A 19,758-nucleotide genomic window follows, 5' to 3' on the forward strand; every position below is an offset into this window, starting at 1 on the left:
GTTGCCGTGTGAATTCCAATATTCGATTAAGCGGAGGGGGGGGGGGGGGTTAAAATTAACTCATTAATAGGGGAACTTGAACTTTGTCTCCATGGGAGAAATTTTGTTTCTAAAGAATTTTATCAGTATAATCGTGGCGTCAGAGATTATCCGTTGTCCCGATTAAGAGGGACCGACTGTATGTGCCAGCCAGTTATGAGCAACTACATTGGACCTGAAGTCAGAGACCTCATTGTTTCGCGAGCCGATATTATTTTCTCTCCTCAGGTTACAAGTGCAATGTCCTTCACCTCAACGTCCAAGGCTAAACTAAGATGCAGTTTTGCAGGGAACGAAACAAGTGAGAGTTACAGATCGACAAGTTCGGACTTGTAGATGCATGTTCGAGTTTTCTTCCCAGTGAATTTTAACTAAAATATTAACTGTTTACCGGGACAAATGTAGACGTTATTGTCAGTATCGCGCTCCACAGTCCAGAACGTTTGCCCTCGAGGGAGTGGCTAAAACGTTGTAATGTTCACAACACGCCTGGCTGGATGATGGTGACTCCAACTACGATTTTCAGTCATCGAAGAAGATAGTGAACATGAAGTTACGAAAGTGAACTGAACGACCACGCTATTCGAGTTGCCTCTTCTCAAAAATTTTCCTATCCGAACGCGTGAAACCATGCTGTAGTAATGCATACGTAACGTTGCTTTTACTGCTTCGGTGCGAAACACACCACATTCGGATTTTGTGGTGTGTTATTTATTTATTATTTAATTTATTATTACAGCCCTTGTCACCTCATCATTTCACCATACCTTATGGATTTTTTCTGAAGTACAGTACCTCCAAACCAGGGGTCGATACCCCAAATTTACCTGTCGATCTATTTCTTGATTTTTTCGCTTATCAAAGATCGTCTTCGCTTTATGGTGCGAGTCCTTCTGCTATTTAATTTACTACTTATTATTAACCAAAATTCTACTGAAAAATTTAGTTTTATCTTTTATTAGGTTGGATAAGTAAAACTGCAAATGTCTTCGGAATTCATGCTTCCATGAATTTTTATTTTAATAAGGATTTTCAAAGAAGGATCTCCAGAAAAAATTATTCCGCGATCAACCAAAATAGGGCTCGCTATCTATTGGTCGATCTCTGCTCTAAACCAATATAGTAATTAATTTTAAAGGTTTATTATTTCCCCCAAGGAATACTTGAATTGAAGAATTCTGGCAATATTTTTGTTAGTAAAATGATGGTTATGACCATCAGGTTTTGATGGGCACTCCCCAATGTTGTGAGCAAGGTTGCCAGAGTTTTGCGACTTCCCTGAAGTAGAATAAAGCATGCATCCCTCGAAGGAATAAGACTCTGAGTTCCATTGAATAAATTTTTTCTCTTGATGTATAGTGTCACTCGTCTGTGTCATCATAGTAGAGATCTCTGGGACACCCTGTAAATTTTTATCAACCACCTATTAGGGAAATTTGCTTGCTCTAGCCATGTATTCATAACAATTTCATTTAACCATTAGAAAAAAAACATTGATATTTAAGCACCCCCCGTGTATGGTAGTTTTGATTAAGTTCAGACCTCGAGAGATGTCTCGCAAAGTCCGTGGTGAGATTTCTAGGTCATTTAGGTGATGATTTCGTGATGAAGAAAAAACATGACTATTTCTTTTCTGTTTTTTTCTTTTCAAACAATGAAAGTTTATTTACACTTCACTATACATACACGAGCCCTGATTTACAAGACTTTGAGAATTACACACTAGAAAAGGAACTATGACGAAATAATACATCTGTCACATTTACCAATATCGTCCTTGGAATAGCTATATACAATCAAGCTCGGTTATAACGACATCGACGATCTCGTTATAACCGCGGTGTTGTTGAAACGGAGATTGCCGTTTTCAGGACCTTTTTCGACGAAAAATTTAACCAGATGCAATTAAATGCTATGCACAAGAAGCTGACATTTCATTATCATTGGGAGGTGACCATATTTCATCGAGAGAAAATGATAAATTGGGGCGGGATCATGAATACGAGATATCGCCACTTCTCACCAGAAATATTACTAACCGCGAGAGAAATCACCAAATATGGATAACGAATTACTATAGGTGAGAAGTACAATACTAGGAAATATGCAGTGATTTAAAATGTATTTCACGGGGGGGGGGGGAGGTGAGGATTAACATGGCAAAATTCATTTTTATACAGGTTGTGAAAAATACCTCTTCATCTCTGATTCTAAAGAAAAACAGAACATTGTTGTAATGGGAAAAGTCGGAATGGGCGAAATTACGGGGGGGGGGGAAATAAGTAATGTTCCGTATACGGCCATGTTAATTAGCAGCACCAAACTTCTCAAAAATAATTTCCCCTTTTGTTAGGTATTAAAAACGCCATATGCAATGACAAAAATTGTGTCGTTATATCCGAGTTCGTGGTATTTTCATCGACGTTATAAGCAAGGTTCATTTAACATTGTTCTCTGTGGAGATCCAGGCCACCAATTATCAACGTTATAGTTTCGTTGCAACCGAGGTCGTTATAACCGAGTTTGACTGTATCTATCTATATATCTGGTAGGATAGAAATCGCGTCGATCACGTCTTCTGGCGCTGAGAGTTGGAGAATATCGGCTTCCATGAGTTAGAACCCAACCACGACGGCATCTGAGATTCTGTCGTTAATTGGTCGTTGGACTCGAGTTCTTCTCCTTGACTCTGAACTTCTTGACTATTTGGTTCGGACCCTTGAGACAAAAAATCCAAGTCATGGAGGATGGCCTGTGGCTGCTGAAAATAGCGTGATTCGCCGTCTTCCACGTTGATATTGAACTGAGCTATGTTACGGTCGTGTCCATTGGGTGGAGAAGTTTGGTCGTTGAAGGGTCTGATACTATGATCGGGTCGGAAATCACCTGATTGACCTTGGTTAAATGGTTGTCCGTTGGGATTGTCGATCGTAAAATGAGGTCGATCGCCGTTGAAACTACCACCGGTTGGTGGTGCAAAGTTTGGTCTTTCATTCCAACGTCCATCGTTTACATCGAAATCTTGACCTTGCATGTTATTTCCGTGTGGAAACTGATTCCCATGGAATGGCCTACGTCCATTATTGTTCTGGGGTCCATTGTGGAAATTATTAGGTACCGCGTTCTGCGAGATGAAATTCGGATCGGCCGGTGGGTTGTTAATGATTGGTCGGAAATTATTGATCGGTCTCTGCTCGAATCTGGTCTGCTGATCATTTCCTCTAAATTGTTGATTGTTTACATGGTTCTGCTGATTCCCTTCGAAATGTTCAAGAGGTTGCTGAACTGGATCCGTGGGAATCGCTGGAGGTTGCTGCACTGGTCTCGGTGCTACTTGGTCACTTTGTTGCCAAGGTCCCTGCCCTTGGAAATTATTTTGGTGTTGTGGTGGGACAGCGGGGTTTTGTGGCATATGGTTCTGCTGATTCCCTTCGAAATGTTCAAGAGGTTGCTGAACTGGATCCGTGGGAATCGCTGGAGATTGCTGCACTGGTCTCGGTGCTACTTGGTCACTTTGTTGCCAAGGTCCCTGCCCTTGGAAATTATTTTGGTGTTGTGGTGGGACAGCGGGGTTTTGTGGCACATGGTTCTGCAGATTCCCTTCGAAATGTTCAAGAGGTTGCTGAACTGGATCCGTGGGAATCGCTGAAGGTTGCTGCACTGGTCTAGGTGCTACTTGGTCACTTTGTTGCCAAGGTCCCTGCCCTTGGAAATTATTTTGGTGTTGTGGTGGGACAGCGGGGTTTTGGGGCACGGGGTACCCGTTAGGAACGAAATTCTGGTCCTGGTTGAAAGGATTGATTTGTGGCAAAGCATTTTCGAAATTGTCGTCTCCGATAATGTGCTGCTGCTGCTGTTGTTGATCGAACCCGAAATTTGCGTCATGCCGAAGTGGTCCTTGAGGACGAACTTGATCGTTATTTATCGGAAAACTTTGACCTGCAAATGAAGCTGCATTACCTTGATTCCTGTCAGGCAACGTATTGGGTTGCGGGTTATTCCCTGGATTCCGTGAGTTTTCGAAACTAGGTGGATTCGGAGTTCTTCTGGACCCTTCCGAATCCCCTACAAAAGAAGGCTGGAATCCATTCGTATTAAACACTTGATTAACCGTGTTCCCAGGATTTCTTTTCCCGAAGTTCGGTCTTGGTGAGACAGGGCTAGTATTGAAGTTAGAATGCGCGGGAGTTTGTCTTACCGGGATAGATGTCTGTTGGTTACCGAATGATATTGGTGAGCTGGTAACTCCAGAATCGAATGGGTTCGCGATCCCAGTGCCGGTACTAGCCTTGTTACCCTTCGTCCTGCCATTATTCGGATTTTTCTGAATGCCAGCGAGCCCTGCGCTACCCTGATTGCTACCGAAATTCTGAGAGTTGTTTTCTGGTGCGAGAGTACCACCGAAATTTTGGTTTCTGGTAGTTGCGGGATTGCCTTTCACTCGATATCCGGACCCATCGTTAGGAATTCTCTTATTGCTATTTTCTGTATTGGATGGTGTTCCCCAATTGCCTGTTGCTGCATTATTATCGATGTCACTTCCTTGAAAAGCACTGGTACTTTTGAGTCGAGCCCTGTCAACATTCGGACCAGTATTCAGACCTCTGTTACGATTATTAATGGTTCCTGGATGACTGCTAGCAACTCTATTTCCTCCTTTGATTCGACCACCAACACCCTCACCCGCAGTAGAATCAACATTCGGTTTGGAAACTCTTTGGACACCGATTACTCTACTGCTGCTGCTGTTGCTATTGAGACCTGTGGTATCTCTCTGATTCGAAAGAAATCCGGTGTTTGAGGCTTGATTTCCTGGAACTATAGTCCTTTGGGGAACTGAGGGTGTGTTTCTGTTTCCTTTTACGCGATTAACAGTATTAAAACCCTGATTATTGTTCTTAACTCCGATAGTACGTGTAGGAACCCTGTTGGGTCTGTTGCTGGCTATAGTGTTGATTGTTGGAGGAGATGTTGTCACGGTGTTGACTCTTGAATTTTGATTTCCCGTCTGCTGGTCGTCGAAGAAACTTCTGACATCCGTGTGTGCTTGGGTTATTCGAGAAACTTGATGTCTTGAAGGCTTGGTGCTCATAAAAACGCTTGGGGAATTCGTGACCACTCTGGCGGATGATGGAGATCGATTAGCGAAAGGTGACACCGTACTAGAACTCATAGGTGTAGTTAAAATGTTGACGAAGCCATCTGTTACACGGCTGCTATGACCAGTAATCGCCCCCGAAAACGAGTCGACATCCTTGACTTGTTGTTGAAAGCCAGCTATTTGTGAATCCTTGACTTGTTGTTCAAAGCCAGCTATTTGTGAATCCTCGACATTCGTCGAAGTCCCGGTGGTGACGAAAAACGAATCGGTACCGGAATCTCGTCCAGAATCTTGTGGGAATGTGTTCGAAGCGGTGGGATTTCGGTTCGGAAACTCATTGGTGACATGCTGCTGTTGGATGTTGAAATTACCACGATTAGGAGAGGTTTGTGCTGAAAAATCAGAGTTAAATTTTGTTGTATCACTTTCACCAGCTGCAGCAGAAGTGGGATTTACGCTCGGGTATTGCTGATCGAAATTGGTTGATTGCGATTGTTGATTAGTGCCTAAATTAGAGTCTTCGCTCTGTTCACTGAGAAAAGATTGCTCAAACGAATCCTGTGTCTGAGAGAATTGATTTCTAACGATGGTCCTACCTGATTCAGGAACCGAACTTGGCCCTCTGATTCCAGACATCGCCGAAGGTCTTTGATTACTGATGTCAGGTGCATCAGTGAACAAATTGAAACCAGATGAAGGTGGAATTCCTTGATCATTGATGTTTGGGATTTTTTCTTGGGATGGTTGGCCTTGCGATCCCTGACTCGTTGAAACACTCCCGGCGAAAAAACTTTGACCGTTGTCATAGTTATCGTTCTCTGGAGCGACCGAATTGAATGAAGATCGTCCGTTATCTCCCGATGACGTCGCGACTGCAGGAAAAGCCCCAGAAGGTGATCCAGCATTCGAAGAGACACCCCTAGGGGCCATTTGCTGAGGGAAGTTCCCGGCCGGAGCTGGAAATTGTCGACGGTCGTTGCTGATGACGCCGGTCATGATCCTGTTCGCCACGGAATCGTCTACGTCTTGATAGATATTGACATTCAGGGAGTAGTACAGAGGTGTGTCGGTACAGTTATAGTTGTACCACCAGTCACACACGAAGTACATCTGGTTGAACAGGGTGCCGTTTGGACACAGGAACTTATAATCACGGCCAGCTTGACAGATGTGGAATGCCTGCAATGGAAATTATTTATTTAAACAACATATGCAATATTTTTAAACAATATATGCGATATTGTTGGACTTAAGTATACCCCTTAATATAAATTAAGAATAATAGAAGGGGAGAGGACTGAACCCTGAGGTGCGCCAGACGTAACCTGAATGAATGAAGAATTTTGGCCCTTGACACAGACAAACCGGCTGCTGTAACTAAGGAAGGATTCCACACATTTAAGCAATTTAACCCGTAGGCCAAGGTTCTGGAGTTTGGGTAGAAGTTTATGATGGGGCAATCTGTCAAATGCTTGGTATCCTGTCAAAATCTGGGTATAGGATATCGGTTTGCAGGTTTTTGTCAGTATTATTGGATCGTTGCTTCTTGCGACAGAGCCTGGGTGTCTCGCGGTTTCTCTAGTTCTTCCAGTATTATTGGATGAATTGTGTATGAAAAGAGTCACTCGGGGTCGATGTATGTAATGAAGATCTAATGCCGTGTTGTTTTTAGGGAAAAATAAATTTAACACGATCAACATGTGAATATAATAATAATAAATAAAATAATAACTAAAAGTTTGTGGTATTCCAATATACTGTAGGGGATGTTAATTCATGAATTTTTCTAAACTTGTCATTACCTGGCATTCAGCATCAACGTCACCATATATCCCAGCTGGAAAATCTTGTTGCTTGCAGTCGAATGAAGTTTCCGGGACTTGATATAAGATTGGATAGTCCGCTCCAGGTTCACCCGGAACAGATTTCTTCAGCATTTCAATAGGATCTCTGATCTGTTGGTCATCCTCACCGTTAGGTTTCAAATCCGTCACGAAAGTTCGGTCCCCCGTGCCTTCATCTTGTGAACCGAATTGGTCTCCTTGGGTCCTGGATACGAGTACGGGCGTACCGATGTCCCTCGAAGGCGGCGACTGCCTAGCTGCTGTTCCTCGTACGACCTGAGGCTGATCGAACGCGCTTCCAGCACCTCTATTCGTTGCACTGATACTCCCCGTGTTGGAGATAGGTTGCGTACCTGGTAAATTGTTGTTGTTGTTACCGAAGGTCCCGCCACTGTCAGTTGGTGGAAGCACCGGGAATATGTTTCCGACTCCTTCGTCAGCGGTTGTGCCCGAACTATCGTCATCTAGTGGCAGGATACCAAATATATTCTCTTCATTCGAATAATCATAGTCTTTCTGCTGTTCGAAAGACTGGATACCTGTGTTTCGTTGGTCTTGAATCGCCGGTTGGTTGCTGATCCCTGTCGACCTTGACCCGCTGGCTTGATTCGAACCTTGAGCAGGAAAATCGGGACTGAACGCTCGTTGTTCGGTTACTTCACTGGACGTGAACGTGGTTTTTCTTGACTGTCCACCGGACGAGACTGAATTCGTTCTTGTGACGCCACTAACTCTTCCGGTATTCCACGCACGGGGAACCTGTAAAGAAAAAATTCTATTCAGCACCTGGCACAACATGTGACACATAACCAAATTTTTATCCCCATAGAGCCATATCCCTCTCTCTAGAATATGAATAGAGTACAAAAACTGCACCCTGTTTTTAGGGATATGTTATCAAACTCGTTTATAACGACTCGTTTCTAACGAAAAATTGATTGCAAGATCAATAATTTGTGGCCCCGACTGATTCTCATAAAGAATGATGTTAATGAGCCTTGATTACACTGTCGTTAAAAAACACAATCTCGGATACAACGGTACTTTGTGGACGATTTTGCTTCCATTTTTATTTTGGTTTACTTAGAAATTCCAAGAATTAAAGCTATTCATATTGAAACATTGTTTGTCTGTTGATGCCTTAATGTTGAAGAAAATATTTATTACATGTTTGACGATCTGACTTGCTCATTAACATGCCCCGTATACGGGACATTTCCGTATTTCTTTCCTGTAATTTTGCCCTCACCAACTGTTTTTCTTAAAATAAAAATGTCCCATTTTTTCATCTTACTTTAATTCGCAATTTTTTTCTATCATTGGAAATGAAAATGATTTGTAATTGGTGTTATAATGAACATGACTGTAATTATAAATATTGATCACGTTTATGTGATTTTGTGTTATGTGTACAAACGTTTCTTGTGAACGTTAATTTTTTTTTTCTTTTCGTGAACTGTATTTTAAACCACTGCAAACCAGGTGTAGCTCTGTATTTCTCACGAGAGGTCATCAATATGCAATATTTGGTGATCCTGCCGACATTTGGCGTCATTTATCGCGAGAATTGGTGATGCCCACATGTGCGTGTGATCCTTATTTCTCGCAATTTTATCGATCCAATATATATGATCACTGTAATCATAATAAAATAACAATTTCATGCATAGTTTCTGATTGTGTCTGAATATTTTTCATCAGAAAAGGTCTTGATGACTTCAACCTCGGTTGTAACGACACCTCGGTTATAACGACAACCTTTCACCTTTCATGGAATCTTTGGTGTCGTTGTAACCGAGTTTAAAGGAGTTCATACCTTCTTTCTCTAAATATCTTTCCTGTAAGCCGATTGAGGGTAAGAAACCTGCAGCGCTACGCCGCTGAGAGAAGCGCTGAGAGATCTAAAGATATTGCCTTGTGTTCTAGTCGGGATCTTCAATTCAACATGGAATATACATTGTTGAGTAACTAATCCTTTTCTTTCCTTTGAATTAAATCACTTACTACGGAAATAATTGACAATTTATTCTTATTCATGAATCTTTTTTTTTCCTACGTTTTCAGTGAGGTTTTCACCTCTCTCTGACGCCACCCACGCAAAGGGAGGGGGGTGGTGGAGATTCTCCCTTTCGCACTAGGGTTGCCGGAGCAATTTCCTATCGAGATCCGCATGGTGGTGCGTCCCCTTTCTTTCTGAAACCACAACCACAACTTGTTTCTGAGTTGTGGCTTAAGTGATTTTTAGTGTATTGATTTTGCCGTCATCGTGTAGCCAGACCAACAGTGACCCCGGATCTATCCCCCGTATCATAAAGCCGGGAGGTCTGGACCCAGCTTTAAGAGAAGTCTCACAACATAGTACCTAGTGTCTTCTACCATTATCCTGGTCCTTTCAAGCACGCCCCTTCCTGAAATGATATTACCCGCTTTAAAGGATGCTGAATTTTTGTCAAAGCATTTTTGTTGTACAGCATCATTTTGATAAAACAATCTAAATTTAATCATTTAAATGTTCGAAGAAATTTTCTCACCTTTGGTGCCGATGACGTACTTTCAATCATTAAAGAGATGGCGATGAAAACTGCAAAAAAATTCATTCCGATATTTAATTGTTCGCTTTCTTTTTAAATTTTAAAAAAAATCGCATGAAATTTTAACTTTTAATTCGTGCAATCATAAATTTTTCAATGAACTTAAAACAAAATGAAAATATCATGATTCGAAAAATGTAGCATTTACAGTACATTAATCGACTGATACGAATATTATTGTAATATTTCATTGTGTGTGTGACATATATCATTGTGCAATAATTTCACTTACTGTACATAAGTCCCTGAATAGCATCACCAGGTCTTGCCATCTCTGAAAAAAGCACTGAAACGGATAAAAAAATAAATAAGACACAAAACTAAGAACATACATAAACGGAGAACCACATAAATTGTGGACATAATGGCGATGTACGAGCCCCCTAGCGGCAGCAAAAATCAAATTAAAGAGATGCAGGTGTTACAACGGATTGGTTGTGGGGCATAGAAATCGCCAATTCTTAGCCCGATCATTTCTTCCCCTCGCAACGATGATACTGGCACGAGCAGTGAATTTTTTTCCCCCGAATATTGTGAGGGAAAATGGACTACTTATTGACGTCACAAGCAGCCCTCAAGAGTATCACGGGCCCTCGGGCCGAATGATATTTCTGAGGCCCTACTTGGCAAATTCTTCAAAATTTAAACCAAGTCTCATTTTTGTGAGGCCCCCTTTCTCTTGAGGCTCCCGGGCCCATCTGAAAATATCCGCTCGAGAATGAATACGAAAACAAAACCCTATCTCTCTCGTGGTTACGGTCTCAACCAGTCCCGTCTTAAGGCATGGGCCCGGGAGCCTCAAGCGAAAAGGGGCCTCACAAAAATGAGACTCGGTTTAAATTTCGAATAATTTGCCAAGTAGGGCCTCAGAAATATCATTCGGCCCGAGGGCCCGTGATGCTCTTGAGGGCCTCCGCAGTCTGCTTGTGACGTCAATAAGTAGTCCATTTTCCCTCACAATATTCGGGGGGAAAAAATTCCGTGCTCGTGCCAGTATCATCATTGTGAGGGGAAGAAATGATCGGGCTAAGAATTGGCGATTTCTATGCCCCACAACCAATCACTAATCAGTATTTATGAGCCAATCGGGAAGATTCTACGCCAAAATAAGCAGAGACGAAATAGGATGCTGTGTTTCAAAATGTGGCGTACTTGCTAGATAGTCTGAATGACGTTTATGGCAAACACTGCAGAGGCCTTCTATCTCTAGGAGGTGCTAGTTGATCACCTTGTAATGGAAGTGGATGTTGCTATTTTTGAATTCTGCGAAATACTTTTTGCATGGCCGTAACCGTGAGAGATTTTTAGGGTTTTTAGGGTTTTTGTATCTCTTTTAATTGTCGAGCGCTTACTCTATAACACACACATGTCTAAAATAGTTATCATGGCCTAGAACAGTGTATTTCGACCTGTGGTCCGCGGATCCCCGTTGGTAGGGTGCTGTGAAATATTGTAATTCATTCAATTTTTTTTTATGATATGCAACAGTGTATTTTACATTTTATGGGAGGGTGTCGTCGAAATTGAACTTCTGAGGGGATCCGCGGAGCATTGATATTTACTGAAGGGAGTCCGCGGTGCATTCACCTTCACCACGAAGATTTGGAGAAATACTGTCTTAGAGTTATTTTGATAAATTTTAAAAAAATGTTTAAATTTCACTTACGCCGTAGAACGATAAACTCACCATAACACATAAAATGCAACACAAACAGTGCGTAATTAATGTTCATGCCAATTCGCGTTACGTAAAACAGCACATTTCAATATTAGCGCCCTTTTTTACTCGGGTTATATCTGAACGGGTGAAAAGGGGTACTCATGTTGAAATACGGTAGTTTTATGTAACGCAAATTGTCACAAACATGTTTTATACACTGTTTGTGTTGCATTTTGTGTATTGTGTCGAGTTTTTCGTTTTGCAGCACCACCTGTGAGTAAAATTTGAACTTTTTTAATTTATCAAAAAAAAAAAAATCCTAGGTCGTGATAAGTACAGTCGACGCCACTTTTTTTAGAATCACGGATAATGTTATCATTTAGGTATTATTATCACTTCTGCAAAGAACGGAATGGACCAATACATCGGATAATGTTTCCTTTTTTTCCTGCGCATTTTGAAGCTAAGGTTTAACCAAACTTATTTTTTCTCTCTGCAAATTACCTTTATCCGGATGCATCCTCATGTAAGAGGCTAAGAAGGTGTTCTTTCACCATTGTTAACAAACATTTTCGTACCAATGTCGCAATCGGTACGTAATATACGCGGTGGTCCATGTATCCATGGCATTCCTATAGTGGAGGAAAATTGTGTGTTTCCAGTTATTGACCAGTTTTTTTTTCAGCTGACCAGATTCAAATTCATTTTTCCGAGAGACTTCCTCAAGGAATACGTTATATGAAACTGATTGTACATTTAAAAAAAAGGGTAATCCATAATACCCTAATCCATTTTACAGTTCCATTCCAACGCCTCACAATAGCTGAATAAAAAAAAAAAATACAGGATTTTTTAGCTTGAAGGGGGAAAAAGTCCCGTTTTAGAATAAAATAATAAAGAAAAGAAAAACTGAGTTGTCCCGTTTTACCAATACCCGTTTACCATATGTCCCATACGACTAAACGGGTTGCATGGTCACCGTACTTGCAAACAGTATTTTCTCGAATATAAATGTCATTCGGTTATTGTTATCAGAAACTCGGAGTCCCGATGTGATCACATTAAGCAGCGTGGACTGTATTTTAACGCAAACCGTACCTTTCCATGCCGATTGCTTATTTTTTTTATTCATCTTTTATTTCTAAAAAGTCTTAAAACAAATAAAACTGACTCCGACTCTAAACCATTTGTTCTCAACCTTTAGGAAGGAGCGGACCATTTTATTGGTTTGAAAACGTCTCGCGGACCACTTAAGTGATCTGTGCTGCGTGGTGCGAAAGTTCTCTGGAAATGTGAAGTGGGCCAATCATGTGACTTTTTAAATATGCCGCGTCTTTTAAGCGATCAGGGAATGTGCAACGGGCCACTTCAATCATGTGAAAATCAGCCGTGCGCCACTTAACTGTGTCGCATGCCACTTTAGTGATCTGTAAATATGCAGCTGGTCGCTTGAGTGGTCTGTAAATGTACCGCAGGGTCACTCGAGTGATATGAAAGAAGTGTGCCGCAGGTTTCTTGAGTGATCAGGAACTTCACCTCAGGACACTTAAAGCTTTGGAACTTGTATGGCGGGTCACTCAAGTGATCTGTCAGTATGCCGTAGGTCACATAAGTGATTTAGGGATGCGCTGTCAGCCATTTAAGTGATGCGGACCACACCGCGGGTTATTTAAGTGATCTGTAAATGTACAGCGGACCACTTGAGTAATATGGAACTGTGCCACGGGTAACTTTAGTTATGTGGAACAGTTTTATGCCGCAGGTAGCTGCTTGAGTACCCGTGGGCCATGGGCTGATCATGTATGAACGACCCGTGTTATAGACCAGCATCCTGATACAAAAGCATTTAAAAAAAAAAAGATATGGTCTGAAACCATCGAAAACCCACCCTTTAGCTATAATTCCAGTCTCGGTAGTCGTAACCCATGCATTCGAGGCACTCTATTTCCGCTCTTCTTTCTATACATATATACAATATACAAACGTGTATGCGTTATTGCAAATGTCAGAAATTTCGTGACAGGATGACAATGCACCCTAAATAGGAACCAACGCCACGTTGGATGGGTCGTGCTGAGATGAAGACGTCGGATGTAATTTCTGGTATCGCGTCAAATCATCTGCAATCCACAAAGTAGAAAAGAAAGTACGTGACATAAATACACAATTAAACCCGCAATAAAAAAAAAAAGGACGGGACCATACAAAGAACCAGAAGCCATTTTTCCGCTCGTCTCTCAATCATCAACTGGTCCTAGTTAGTTAGTCACGTCTTTAAACTCTTTTTTTTTTATCTAACAGGTCTATAGGCCCATCACTATTTTCGAACGTATATGACTTCTTTTTTTTTTTTATTACGCGCATATATGAGTCATTTACTATTATTTGCTTGTCCCGAACTGGTCTTCTCCATTATATTACTGGTCAGTCCCTTTTTTTTTTCTTATCATTATTATTATCAGACTACGGAAGCTGTACAAAATAAATAAATAAAATAAATTATTCCCTGTTTAAATACAGGAAGGAATGGTTCTTTGCGGAGAGTTAAAAGGGGAATATGTATATAAATAGAGGTAAAGATATACCAAAATTAACCACTTTCGAATAAAGAAAAGCCTAAGTAGAATGTAATTTTCTCTAGGTACGTACAAGATCTTTTTGGGCATCTCTCAATAAAACTCTCGCGTTTGACCCCAAAAACAAAATAGAGACAATGGTTTTAAAGGTCTAAAAATAATTATCTGCTCGTCAGTTATTGTTGCTTATGATAATAATCATAATTAACATAGACATCGTTATAACCATCGGTTGTTACACTTATGAATCGGGTATAAGAGGATTACGCTATGATACAAATTATTTGGATTTTTTTTTCGAAACATACGATGAAATATACGACGAAATTTATAGCATAAAATAGAATATTCTGAACACGCCTATGTTTCTCCCGAAGAGTTTCTCCCATATTATGCATTATAACCTTCACCAATTAATGCCCGATGTTACATTAATTTTTTGCTACAAAAGAAGAATTAGCGCTTATTTTCAGGTTATGCACAAAAATCTACATTAATTATATACGAATATATGAGAATTTCTCCCAACTCGCGTGTAGATCAGGGTCTCCGGCCAAATGCGGCTCTGCAAGGGATTTTATCTGAAAAGTGTTCCGGTAGAAAAGTAACCTATATAAATACCTATAATTTCCATTATAAAAATACGGGAAATCGAGATCCATACGGGACGTTGCCAATTACCACTCAAAAAATTTTCAAATGCAAATAAAATTGTCAATTAATGCCAAAAAAATTATCGATGGCAAGTAATGTTGCCAGTTAAAGCCGGAAAAAAAAGGTGTCAAACACAAGTAAAGTTGCAAATTACAGCAAAAAAAAAAAAAAAAAAAAAGTCAAAAGCAAGTATATTTGCCAACTATCGCTGAAATTGCTGAAAAATTTCCAAAGATGGGAAATGGAGGGCTAAAGCAAGTATCAATGGGTATAAATGTTATTCATCCAAAAACAAAATTAAAAAAACCCACAGATGTTTGATAAATGCGTGACAAATATTTTCATACGACTATAATTAACTATGATAATTATCACATAATTACATTAATATATGTAATTATTGTATTTTAAACAGAGATTACTACATAGAGAGGCCACTCGTAAGGAGCCAGTTAAATGTTTAAAAAAAACTCAGTAAATCCGCGTGTTAGAGTATTATTAGGAATAAAAGAAAACACACCAAGACCGTAACTAGAATTTTTGCCGCCCTAACAACTTTAAAATTCGATAATTTTATAACGCGGGTTCTTTTTTCCCACCTAAAACTTCCACACCCTAAATGTTGCCGTCCGGGCAATTGTCCTTCCCCCCCCCCTCTAGTTTCGGTCCTGTAACACACTTAATTAAAACACAAATACAAAATATTTTGGGACTAAACTGCATGTGAGTCCGCCCCCCCCCCCAAAAAAAAAATATTTATATGTACGTTAGTACAAATTAATAATTAAAAAAATCTATATACAGTCAAACCTCGTTAATGAGTCACTCTTGGCAGAGCAAAAATATGATTTAGTAAGCGGGGTGAGACTCGTTAAACGGGGTAAGCCATAGCTGTGCCAGTTCCTGCCTGAGGACAATTGAGACTTCCAAAAAGTGACCCGTTAAGCGGAGTGACGTTTTTACCGGGTGACGCACTAACGAGGTTTGACTGTATACCGAGTGCATAGGAAAGTCCCTCTTTCCTCTAAAATAACTCTCAAAATGTTGATCCTGGAAACCAAATAACGTGTAGACCTCAGATACGTCATTCATATTGCAAGGGATTGTAAAAATAAATAAGTAAAATAAAATAAAAAAAATAACGTTTTGTTTGGTGACTCTGTCCTAAAACAACCAAACGTTAAAAGTTGTTGCCCTGTTTGAGCCCAATAGAAGAAATTCCAGGGTTTTAAGTGCCTTATTCGCTGAGATATTTGAATTCAAAAAAATCGCTGAAATGAAGGAAAGAACGGCATGAACTGACAGACAAACTTAATCTACGCTTCATATGCTGTTGTTTCCCCTCATTTTCAGTACATTTTGAATTCAATTAACTCAGAGAATATTGCACTTTAAAGCGTGGAGTTTTTCCTTTCGTTGCGCTCAGGAAAGGCAAGGCGACAACTTTCGCACAGATTCAGTTTCTTCGGACAGAGCGGCCAAATTAAAAGTTATTTTATTTATTTAAATAACTATACACAACCACTTGCAATACGAATTCAATTTCAATTTAAGAAGAAATGCGAGAAACATGTTGGGGTAAATCGAGAGGCTATCCATACTTAGAATAAGACAACCAAGAAATACATTTTATGTAAATTGTATATATATTATATATATTGTTTGTAGTTTTTGTGATTGCATTTTTAATTGGGTTGCTGCATTTTAGTAATATATGACATCTACACTTGTTATGGGCATCTTTTTCGCAGCCACCTCGTTGGGCATTTTGCCTGTTGTGGTCTTGCATTTGTATTTATAATTTCAGTAACCTATATTTTCTGCACGATAAGAAAAGGGGGGGGGGACTACTGAGTTTCAGCCTTCCAGACCAGTAAAGCTGATACCAGGGAGAGTCTACAACTTGCGGCCACGTAGAGGTACTGGAAATTCGCGAAACTGATATGGCGAACTTTTATTGGAGAAACAATAAACACTTAACATGTAAACGTGGTGAATCAATGTCACCCATAATCAAGCTAGTCAGCCGATGTAGCTTCGGGAATGATGAATGAAATTCTCTCCTATTCGCACCCAGGAGAATTATGATGTAGGATACTTATGGAACAGAAATGTGCGCCGAGAATGAGCTAAAACACACAGGGTGTCCGTGGCTGACTTGGACCAGGACTCCATGTGATGCAAACATGGCATCGATTGGGTCGTTGTACGGCCTACACGACTACAACTTGTGCCAATCCAATGCACGCGGATGGATCGCCACCAACGGCACTTTGGTTATTATCGAGTCAAGACATGCCAAATACGCTACAATATCAATCTAGACTTCGATTCTTAGACCACGATTCATCATAATTATTTCGTTGATTTATACTGCTGTAATCGGACTTGTTATTCTGTTATACAGATTTATATAGATATATATACATATACTCATTTAATAAAATTCCGGATGCATCCATCTTTCGGGAACGCTTCGATATCACCTTGAGATGGGAAGCAGGGTGTGTCTGGTCCTTCAATATTCAATGCAGTACGAATGATGTATCTGAAGTTTACACGTTATTTGGATGCTTTTTTCAATTGGAAGTATACTTCTAGGATAAATGGTTCATGAATTATTTCAAGATAAAGCGATTTTTCTCCCTGTACATAATACAAAGAAATAAGTGGCAACAGGAATGGTACATGAACCAAATAATAGCATAATTTTAGTTTTGTCTATATTTAATTTCAATTCATTATTTTCAAACCAGATGCAGTAGAACCTCATCACAGCGGAACCCATTATAATAGACGTCGCTTATAATGGACAGTTAAAAAAATTGTATTAATATAAGAAAGGTTGCTTGTTTATCTGATGAGCTTTTCATTTCCAAGCAAGAGATTAAACATCGATCGTTGTTTTGTCTTACGTAAACATGAATGCGCTGCATATGACTCATCACCAAAAAAATTAAGATTAATGCAGTGTATACATCTTTTTCAATTCAACCTATGTTGAAGGCTATCTTTTATTTGATATATAACAAACACTTTTTTATATAGCTAACTACTGTACTTTCATTGATATGGTAACATCTTGTTTTGCATTACATCACTGTAAGAATTATTTGGTATAAACCGGACTTTCATTAGAACGGACAGCCTTTATCCCCTATTAGTCCATTATAATGAGGTTCTACTGTATATATTTTTCGTAAGAAGGTCGGCATCCAAAAAGAGCGTGCACAGGAACGCCGAAATATATTTATGCAAAAATATGAACGCACAATTAGATGTAATTCCCACAATAAAAATTTAAATTAACACAAGAATTGATGAAAATTCTGAATTGAAGAATATTTGAAAGTAATGAAAAATTTAAAAAAACAACAGTAATTCCAGAACTAGATCTGATTTGAATTCAGAATTCGGGAAAGAAGTATTACTAAAACTAATATGAATTCAGAACAACGGAAAGAAATAATTCCAGAACTTACACGAATTCAGATCACGTTAAAGTAATAATTCCAGAGGTAATGCGAATTCAGAACTCGTGAAAGAAGTAATTGAGAATTTAATAGAAAAATATTTTCTATAATTGGGTGAAATTTCTGTAAAGAAAGAATTTCCAAAATAAATGGAAATTCGGAAATTGAGAACAGAAATAACTTCAGAAGATGGAAGACTAATAATTCCAGGACCCGTTAAGAAATCTCTACCTCCGAAGGGACCCAGATATTATTTTCGCTAAAAGATCCCCGTATGGCTAAGGTCGGCCGAAATAGAAAGGAAAGCAAATCAAAAGTACCCTTACCTGTAGGAAATCACACTATGTCCAAACTTTCAATAAACACCAGACACTTTCTCCTCCTCGAGAAGAATCGCACTCACTCAAGTGTTCTCTGGACCACTTGTACTTTTTATTTAGGCATCCAACCTCTTTTCCTTGTCCCTCATCTTATGATCATCATCATCTTCTTCTTCTTCACTTTTGCTTTCTTTTAAATAAGGAAAAGAAACGTAGAAAGTTTCGAAAGGAAGACATGAAACCATCTTTCGACTGGTTTTTTATATATACTTCCATGATCTAGAAAGTGAAGAGAATCGAAATAGTAATAAAAAAAAAAGGCAACATGATGGAAGAGGGAACTGTTCAATGAGGCCAAAGGGGAAAACTATTCACACTCTTGTCCAAGCTTTCTCCATTGGACATTGGCCATGTGTTAACCGAAAAAGACGACGGAACCCTTACATTATGTGGGGGCCCTTTTTTATTACGAAATAAATCTCATCGTCACATATGAAAAGCCATTTTGATCTTCTTTTTTTATTATTATTCTGTCTGGATTAGCGGCTAATAAATATTTTGTATACGTATTTGACTATGTTTATACGTCCCATGCGCATGAGGTACATGATGAAAATTATTTTGCGGATATAGGGATATACGCGAGATGTCCATTCGCCCCCCGCAGGTACAGGAGAAGAATAATAGCACCTATATATTTCGACATGGCGTTATCGACGACCTACTCTACATTCGAATGGTGAATAAAATATTCCGGAAATAATGTTTTATGAAATAAAATTATTCAAAAAAAAGTTTTAATGTTCATTTTCGGGAATTCATATGTTTCGAGGAGGTTTGGAGGTTTGTCATCAATTTTAACAACAATTTAACATACTATACATACAAATGTAATTATTACAATTTTGGAACATACTGGAATAAGCACTGTTTTCATGGTTGCTTCGAGAAAAGAGCGCTTCTGCTTTTATTCTCTTCGCTCCAGAGGTACACACCTCATTTTTAACGGTTGCAAAACGGTTTTTAATGCTTCTTTTTCCAAGATAAGAGCTGGGGTACACGCATGTACACCTAACTGAAATGATCCTAGTAAAGATAGTAAAGATATCGACCAAAATCAATTCATTATTAAATTAATCAATTTATTAAAAAATCTTTTTAAAGGGTGATTTGACATCAATAAACAAAAACCAATTTAAAAAAAATTTTTTTTGATGGTCAGTTTTGGCTCAGGTGTGAAGAGGTTAAGAGAGAATGAGAGGTATCTTTCAAAGTCATACGAACAAATGACCATTGGAGCCGTAGGGAAGGGGACTCCTCCCATTGAGGATTTAAAGGTGCGGCGTATATAAATAGAGTAGCTTCTTTCTGTCCCTCCCCTTCTACTGCAGTTTTTTTTGATACACACCAGTGACAATGAACTTGGTCATTTATGAGCTTGCTAATATTTTGTTGCATGTCTGGTTGCATTGAAATCGCCATTTCTTGTGCCGAGAACTG

General features: G+C 39.5%; 1 protein-coding gene across 1 annotated transcript; it reads right to left on the reverse strand.

The window, feature by feature from the left end:
* Positions 1-1,687: 1,687 nt before the first annotated feature.
* Positions 1,688-18,350, reverse strand: LOC149064706 (uncharacterized). Its single transcript, XM_089255224.1, has 5 exons — positions 18,265-18,350; positions 9,808-9,861; positions 9,516-9,565; positions 6,943-7,743; positions 1,688-6,319 (listed from the first exon to the last, which is right to left on the reverse strand). Exons 2-5 carry the CDS (start codon positions 9,845-9,847, stop codon positions 2,609-2,611), a joined length of 4,602 nt encoding a protein of 1,533 aa, XP_089111350.1. The 5' UTR covers positions 9,848-9,861; positions 18,265-18,350; the 3' UTR covers positions 1,688-2,608.
* Between the last annotated feature and the right edge of the window lie 1,408 nt (positions 18,351-19,758).

The sequence above is a fragment of the Pholcus phalangioides genome, unplaced genomic scaffold (assembly GCF_987345545.1).
Source record: "Pholcus phalangioides strain wild (caught in Gottingen) unplaced genomic scaffold, Ppha-v1.0 ptg000042l_1, whole genome shotgun sequence".
Taxonomy (NCBI): domain Eukaryota; kingdom Metazoa; phylum Arthropoda; class Arachnida; order Araneae; family Pholcidae; genus Pholcus; species Pholcus phalangioides.

Coding starts and splice junctions, on each gene's coding strand:
- LOC149064706 (XM_089255224.1), bottom strand. CDS start 9,847: ATGGCAAGACCTGGTGATGCTATTCAGGGACTTATGTACA. Junction 7,744..9,515: donor GTACGTCATCGGCACCAAAG/GTGAGAAAATTT, acceptor TTTTCTTTACAG/GTTCCCCGTGCGTGGAATAC. Junction 6,320..6,942: donor ACGTTGATGCTGAATGCCAG/GTAATGACAAGT, acceptor TTTCCATTGCAG/GCATTCCACATCTGTCAAGC.